Source organism: Panonychus citri, unplaced genomic scaffold, assembly GCF_014898815.1.
Source record: "Panonychus citri isolate SS breed McGregor unplaced genomic scaffold, ASM1489881v1 Contig00141, whole genome shotgun sequence".
Lineage (NCBI taxonomy): Eukaryota > Metazoa > Arthropoda > Arachnida > Trombidiformes > Tetranychidae > Panonychus > Panonychus citri.
The window spans coordinates 4,364,997-4,374,125 of record NW_026515546.1 but is presented as its reverse complement, the minus strand read 5'-3'; the positions used below and the strand labels follow the sequence as shown (position 1 = coordinate 4,374,125).

General features: G+C 31.6%; 1 protein-coding gene across 1 annotated transcript; it reads left to right on the top strand.

The window, feature by feature from the left end:
- Nucleotides 1–597: 597 nt before the first annotated feature.
- On the top strand, nucleotides 598–1,362 carry LOC128395137 (uncharacterized protein F54H12.2-like). Its single transcript, XM_053355538.1, has one exon. The coding sequence runs from the start codon at nucleotides 598–600 to the stop codon at nucleotides 1,360–1,362; it is 765 nt and encodes a 254-aa protein (XP_053211513.1).
- Nucleotides 1,363–9,129: the final 7,767 nt, after the last annotated feature.

Here is a 9,129-nt window from a genome sequence, read left to right as displayed (position 1 = left end):
TTTTGTCGGTTCTCGCTGTGAGACATTTGATCTGTGCAAGTTTAGATTTAAGGAGTTGCTCGAGACAGGTCATCAGATTTTCTCCATATAAATTATGTATATATCATATGCATATCATCGAACCTCACAGACTATAGCAATTGATTTGATGCATGCTACTAGTCATAAGTTTTCATTTTCCTCCGTATACTAGTCTATCACTTTATCATTAGATTATATCGCAAGGTTTACACAACTCAAAGTGATTATGGCTAATTTCCTATTGAAAACTATCTGAGAACTTTACAGGTAAACAAACAGACCATAAACGATTGGATTCAAGATCAAACAGTTACCGGAATATGTAACAAATATAACTAAATGTCACCTTCAACTCTAAAAAAGTTTCACGGTCATTGAAGTCATTTCACGATAAACCTATCTAGAGGTCATTTGAAGGTTTTTTTTGAAAAGATGAACAAAAAGTTATTCCATGGGTGGATTTCCCTTCCAAAAAGATGACCATTAACCTCCTCAGCAGTTCCGTAACTTTTATTGCAATATCCACAGTCCATTGATTTCTTCCTAGGTACAGTTAATACATCACAAGCAAATAATATGTATCACTACACTTCTTACATTGAAGATCTACTCTTTCGTCATCCTACCAAAGCAGATATTAGTAGATATGATAAATCAGTTTACATAAAAAATAATATTGAGTTATATTTCAGATTACATTTACCAATGTTAACACAAGATAAGTTATTGATCAATGGAATGCCGCTAATGTTCATATTCACTAGAAGTCCCCGTAGTTTCCCAATAATCGCTGAAACTGGTTCATTTAGAATAAAGCTGACTAAACTTGCAACTCATATGAAACGAGTTAAACTTTTCCCTGACGCACAAACTGGAATAATATCAGCTTTGAATAATTCAAATGCAAATTATTTCATCATAAGAAATGAAGTCAAGAGCTTCTCACTAAGTAAAGGTCTCAGTTCAGCAACAATGGAAAATATCTTCACAGGGATTCTACCTCGTCGATTAATTATTGAATTTGTTGAAGAAAGTGCCTATTCTGGAGACATAAAGATGGATCCATATAAATTCAAAAATTTAAAGATAAAAAAAATTTCTCTTAATGTTGATGGAAACACAATACCAAGTATTCCACATCAACCTGATTTTCCTGACAATTGTATGAGGGAGTATGTAAATTTATTTCGTGTTCTAGGACAAGATGAGGGAATTCCTCAGATTGATTTATCTTACGAAGATTACAAAAGTAAAAAAACATTATTTGCCTTTGACATTGGTGGGGCTCTTGGTGGTGAGTCAGGGTCATTATCATTATTAAAAAGAGGTGCAATCAGATAAGCAATTCGATTCACGGCGGAAACAACAAAGCAATATAAGATAATTGTATTTGCTCAGTTTGATAATTTAATTTCGATAATAGAATAATTATCTAGATTACTAATGTTAACAACAATTGATATAACTAGATTACTTAGAAAAATAGCATATTTTGGTGGTGTTTATCCAATCAACCGTTTACCATTAGTTTTAAAAAGACCAAGGTCTCTGATAATTAATCTTGATCCTAGTTACAGACCTGGATCACATTGGGTTTCTGTGCACTTTTATTCTAATGGAACCGCCTTCTATTTTGATTCCTTTGGCAGACAGCCGGAGGGGGAAATTTTAACGTTAATTGAATGGTTTGCACCTCGAGGATATGACTTTTCAAGATTGATCTCCCCGTTCCCCAAGTTCCCCAAGTTAATCTGAATGGCCTCATAGTTGAGCCCATTTCACCGCCATCATCACCGCAGATCGTCACTGACGATTTGAATCATCTTTTTGATGATCAATATTGTGAAGAGGCTCGAAATCTAATGGATTTCGAGCCTTCGTCCAGTGATTTGGACGAGATTCTCATCCTGTTGGATGAGAATCAAAAATTTTTAACCTCATCATCATCACCAAAAAACTTTTCATCATCATCATCTAAATCATTACCATCACCATTATCTCCATCATCTAAATCATCTTCATCTTCATCTTCATCTTCATCTTCATCTTCATCTCCATCTCATGCAACATCATCAAATTCATCATCTTCATCTTCATCGTTTTCTTCATCTTCATCTTCATCTTAATCATCTTCGTCTCCATCATCACTACCATCACCATCGAGATCTTCATCTTCATCATCACCAAGATCATCTAAATCACCTTCATCTTTATCTTCATCTAAATCACCTTCATCTTTGTCTCCATCTTCATCTTCATCTAAATCATCACCATCAAGATCAATAACAAGATCGCAAACAAGATCGTTGTCATCAAAATCACCGCCATCAGAATCATCTCCATCTAAATCATCATCACAATCATCATCACAATCATCACCATCAATTGATGAGGATGAAATTTTAAATTTAAAAATTCATTTGGCTGAGGCCAGAAAGTTTATTGAAAATTTTGTCGACTTTGTCGACAAAATTGAGAAAAAGATTAAACTCCAATAAACCTTAAATTGTTCTGGCGAACTTTTGTTCGGGTTCGGGTTCTGGCTCTGGTTTTGGTTCTTTTTCTTTTTCTCTTTCTTTTCTCATTCTCTTTCTTTTTCTCTTTCTTCTCTTTCTTCTCTTTCTGTGCCAGAGCCTCCATTTTTCAACTACTCAGCCACCCTACACCACGTGGAGATGTTAACTTTGTAGGGCACCTGAAAAGAAACAAAAAATGAAAAATGATGAGTAATAGATAGTCATTTGAGAAGTGCTGTTTAATTTTGTCAATTTCGATAAAATGACCACAATGGTTACAAATTTCTGATGATTACAAATTTTTAATGATTAAAATTTATGCAAGTAAAAAGATAAAAAGTAAAATTATATGTATTACAATGAAAAAGAATGATTTGTATTAATCACCAATTATTTGAGGATTGGTGATTTTGTGATTTTTTGTAAAATACCGATTGAAATCACGCACAATCCTACGTGGTAACGGATCATCAAAACCATATATTGGATTGTTTATGATGATTCTCGCCCATGGTTCTCTGAGAGGAGTATTATGGATATCACGCGCCTCTAACTTGTCGGTTTCGATCCTTTTTGAGCAAACAGTTGCGAATCTATTTGAAGAATTGTTTCTTCCGAAAATGTGACGATCGAGAAGGTCAGCTCTACTTTTAGATGTGAAACAGTAGCCACATTCAAAAGCATAAGGGTATTTTTTTATATAATCATTATGAAATTTCTCCATTTGACTGACAAAAACAAGTTGTTTTTTCTCTTCTTCTGGAAGATCCTCATATTTTCTACGCTTTAACAATACATTGTTCCTCTCATCGTAATCGACTAAATCCTTTTGTTCGAAAAGAGGGTCTTTATAGCGACCTCTCCAATAAGGTTTGCCATCATATTCAATAATTTCAATAAGTTTACTTTCAGCATAGGATAGATTTTTGTACTTTACTATTTGAGTTGTCCGCTCCTAAATGATAAAATTTTCATATTATTGTCGATAAAGTAAGTGGATAGCAGTAAACTTACGTTTTGACCCGTTGGGTATCGCAAAACCAATTCGGCATGACCACCAACTTATTCTTCCTCGTTATTTTCATCTAAATCAGTAGCTGAAGTAGAGGGGGCCGAAGGTGTTGATGGCGGTGAAGATGGAATCGAATTGGTCGTAGCTGAGCGTAAATTATATCTAGTTTGACGGTTATCATTTTGTGTCTCAGTTGGATCACACGTGATGTCTTGTTGCAGAGGATCTGAAACAATGGCAAGAGGACCAGGGCTATCATCAGAGGTAGACGTGTTGTTTTCTTGAAATGAGAGTAAAAAAAATAATGAAATAAACTGAATTTGACATCCATATCATTTGTCGCTGACGACTTGAACATAATCTATTGTCAGTAGCTATTAACATAATGTTAAGTCCCAATAGGTTATAAAATCTAATCCCCGGATTCAAATTGATTGAAACTCATGTCGATTAATACTACTATTACTTCCTATCATTTGACACCTTAATCATTTGTCGCTGACGACTTGAACATAATCCATCGCACTTACCCAACATGAATAGGTAAAGGATAGGAAACCTTATCAATAACATTTTTATCAAGTTCGATTGGGCAAAAATTTAGCAAAAAACAACAAAAATATTTAGAAAATTACTTGAGAAAACTTAAAATGAAATCAAATGTTAAATGTAAACAAAAAATACCGGATCTGTGAAATTCAGATCTCGGATTCGTTTTTTCACCGATTCCGGGAAATTTGAGTTTTTTGTTGGAATATTTAATTCAGGGTAAAATTCTTCCATTTTCTCTTTTTTTCCCCCACTTCCGCTTCTGAGCCACTCAGAAGCGGAGGTTTTATTACTACTGTTCACAATGTCTTCCCAAGGTGGTTAAATCGCTAATCCATTAATGAGAGAATGAGATTATAAGATTTTTGTCTTCAATGAAAATGTATGATTGACAAATCTAATCAGTGAAAATGTTAATCACCAATACAATCGATTGACATGTATGATAGATGAACACATAGCCAATAGAACATTGAACATCCCGACTATTTATAATTCTAACTAAATGATTGTCAAAATGCGTTTTAATAATAATCAAGTTTGATCAATGAAAGAGAGAGGATGATAATGAACCATTTGGTTGCTAATTAACTAAATGTTCACCATAGTTCAGGACTCAAGATATTAACTGTTCAATCAATTAATCTTTAAATTAAACATCATAAGCTTTTAATCTCATTTCTCTTCGATTCTATTACCATTACAAACTCAAAGTCTCAAGAACAACAGAAAAAAACAACATCGGTCAACATGGTAAGTTCATTATTAATTCATTGTCCATAAAACATGAGATATAATGACTTAAGTAAACTTATTCATCTTGCCTGATTGTTGATAATAACAAGGAGGAAAAAAACTTCTATCAGGTACGGACTTTAATTAGCGATGATTAATGATATCAAGCTGAATTATTCATTTGAAACTGAGACATTTAATCAACCATCACTTTGAATATAAATAAATATCATGAGGATATTTAATCTGGGAGAAAAATAATGTAATCTCTTTGTGAATATTATAACAATTTAATCCAATGGATATGGAGATTATTTCAATTGTCACGCAAAAGTTGAATGAATTATCAGTTAATCAAAATGATTAAACATGAAAAAAGACAATAGTAAAAAGGATATCAGAGTTGTAGCATCTTGGGATTCCAAGTAACATCATGAATGATGGAATCGTTGAGTTTTCAGAACTTTTTTACGAAAAATATTCACCCCAAACATAATAACATAATAAGTGATTGCTCAAATTGACCATTCAACTTTTAATGATTTTCTTATAATAGTCAATAGTCATTGAACACTAATGATAAATCTAATATATATTTACCTTTTCACTTTGATTGTTATCATAATATTGACATTGAAACAAAAAGGTTTCTCAATAATTCAAGGGTTAAAGTATCATCATCATCAGCAGTAGCAACTCAAACAACATGAAAGCTAATCCAATTTTAGATGATGATTACCAATCAGATAGATAAATTTACCTTAACTGATCTCTTTTGTCCTCAACAATGTCCAGTTAGATTTGGCCTTTAATGAACCTTTTCGATGTCCATTAACTTATATTTTTCTTTACTGAATAAAGAAACACATACATCCGGAGGCCAGTTTTTCGCTTTTCAAGCTGAAAAGTTTTTCTCTATGGAAAATTTCAAACTCAGAGCTCAAAGAAAGTGTGAACGTCGAACTGTAAACCAAGCTCATCGTCGAAATGATCTCATAATTATGCAAAGTCAGAGCCCGAGTATTAGATGGTTATTTATTGGTTAATCATGTTGATAATCATTGAATATAATAATTATGAGTAAGTAAAATTATGACTAAAACATAAAAGATTTAACTTTAATAATGCTAATTATTGCACATGAGATAGTCTTTATGTTGTTAATCAAATTAATTGTGACAATAATCATCACTATTTAAGGTTTAAAATCTAATGATTGTCAATTCATCCTGTTCTAGTATGTCATCACTGTTTTGGACATTAATTCAATTGTGTACTCAGTAACCATGATGATAAGTCTAAACAGTTATCAAACTTTTTGCTTCCGTTTCCGAAGAAAAAGAGTAAACTTGATTTTAGAACAATGGTCAATGATGGAGAAATGAAAATTCTATTCCAATTATTAGTTCTAAAAAGGAAATGTTAATCACCCAGATGAATAACATTTCCTGAGAGCAAATTAGAATCAAATTGCTGGAACATTGCAATTTCACAATTTCATCCAAACCTAACTTTGGATTCTTTCATATCAGATTAAAGTTATATTCATGGTAACTGTTATCATGTTGATTGTTTTCTTGTCTATTGTTGAGCAGATATCAGTTGATTGCATAGATTATTAATTGGTTTCCATGTTCAGATCGTTATATCTGTGACTCAACAGATTTTATCTCTCTCTCTCTCTCTCTCTCTCTCTCTCTCTCTCTCTCTCTCTCTCTCTCTCTCTCTCTCTGTCCTATTCATATCATTATCATTTTCTGTTGATAGTTAATGATAACAGTGGTGCTGATGATGATATTTTAGAGATGGGTGGCTTTGAGAAGGTGAGGAAAGGTTAGGTGTGCATGTTAGAGCATCATTTCTCAACAGAGGAAAAAGCAAATTCTGAGAGATGAATTTTTCATCCTCATCCACTCCCATTTTTCCGCATCTCTTTCATGTTCATTATCTCGTATTATTTTTTTATATATACGTTTTTTTCTTGGTTCCTCTCTGTTCAAGGTAAAATTTATTTCCCATGAAAATAACATAAAAATGATGAACATTCAAAAAGCATGAGGATAACAAACGATATCAGAGTCATTATGATGTTTTCCTTTTTATTGTATCTTACATTAGAATCAGTTTTCATCCTCTTAGCCATTTTTTAGCCACATTCTCTCATCTTTTTTCTGTCTTAATCTTCATTTTTCTTCTTCTTCTTCTCCATCTTCTTTCATGATATAACATTTTCCTTGTTACGCATAATTCAGATTTAATCACGAATACGAGTTTACAACAAGGTTCACGCAAACATCATTCTCGATGCTGTTGTTGTTGTATCATAATCCGACTGATTAGATGACTTCATGTTTATCATTAAGGTAAAAATGAAAAGTACAACATATTACTGATATTAAGTTGATTCCTTTGTGAATATTATCATTCATGTTGATTGAATTAAGACCAAGATGAAAAACAAACCAAAAAAGGTAAACTGTGATTTCCATGTAATCAAATAAACTTTGATAATAACTTTGAGTAGAAACTGTTGCTTATTTGAATGGAAAGAATATCATTTCATGATTATCTCAATTCCATCTGCATAAAATATTCAGAGAAATATTGATCAATTTAATGAATAAAATGATTCGATAATTTTTCGTGATCTAAGTACAAGATTTTTGCACAGATAGACTATCTATTAAACGATTATCGTATTTAATACAAATCAATAGAATTATTTTTATCTGATTAGTCATGACATAACTTTGATTTAATGTTCTGATTAATTTATTCTATCTTAGAATAATAAATTTCATTAGAACAAAAATGCTTAATGATTATTAATTATAAACAATTAAGTCGTTTTAGTTAAAATTTCTGATCAAATTTTCTATGAGTTTTATGCTAAGAATATAAAACATTGCTCTGTTCAAACTTCGATATTTCATTCGTAAATCATTCGGATAAATTTTCATAAGAACTATGATTTGTCTTACAAATCCAAAGTTAATCGATGATTGGTTCTCAAATCATTCAAATCGTTCTATTTTATTCATACGTTAGTAAAAAAAGATCTCTATTGGTTTATCAAGAAACTCACGAAGTTATCTAAAGTTATGAAATTCTGATAAGCTGATAATTCATTATATGGATTGAACTTTTTTCTCTAGTTATCTTATATAAAAGTAACTAAACAGATCGACTCAAATATAAGTTTTCTCTGTGTTAATTTCTATTCAATTTCATGGGTTTTATCAATTTATGGGTTTTCTTTCAGCCGAGTAATCATTATTATCCACCAATAGAAATATTATTATGGGAACATTTGGAATCGTATTGACATTGGATGAGAGAAACAAGATAATAGTAACATAATTAATTTTCTCATCATTTTTCTATCATCATGAAGATCATCATGAGAGACTCACACAGATGATTAGCTTCAATTCGTGTTGAAAATCATTTTCACCTTCAATGATGAAACCTAAAAGAGAACGAGGAGAAAGAAAAAGAAATCTCTTCTTCTCCTCGAAAACGATAAATAGAATCGAAATCATGAAAGAAGAGAAAAAGTCATCATCCAATAATAGTTATCATCATTATCCTCAAGTTCACTATCAAACTCGAAACTTAGAATCAGAGAGGAAAAGTGATTAAATTTAAATTCCAAATCAATCAAGATGAAATTTTTTCTTCCAAAGAAAAATAATATTTACCTGATTATCTTAATCATCTTGTCCAGGGGAAACATTTTCCATGACAAATTTCAAGTTAAATACGAAAATAAGATATCATTTTTTTATCAATAATTCCATTGGTAGGAGGAGGATAAAGGAGGCAGTCGAAATGCTAGAAAGAAGAAGAAGAAGAAGAAGAAAGTTCTAACCACACCCAAGTATCTACTGTAAAAACGCCTTCGATAATAAGTAACAACAATCATCCAGAACTTCAAGATAGACTTTATCATGATTATTAGGATACAATTAACCTCCCACTTTGTGTTGATCATCATGATGATTAGTCCCAACCCAAAGTCTCATCAAATTACCTGGAAAAAAATGTAATCAACTCCACCCACAGTATTCACCTTGATAATACCTTTTAATTAGATTGTCATACTATCCTGAACATTAGTTTAATCAAGATAAACATGATCATCATTTAATCATCATCATTATCATCAATGATTCCCAATTGCAACCTGAGATTATCATTAACTTATTATCAAATGTATTCACAATCATCACAATTGTTCAGGTTGATTATGATTATCCAATGAGAAAGGTAAACAAATTGTCCTAATCAAGTTGT

Coding starts and splice junctions, on each gene's coding strand:
- LOC128395137 (XM_053355538.1), top strand. CDS start 598: ATGTATCACTACACTTCTTACATTGAAGATCTACTCTTTCGTCATCCT.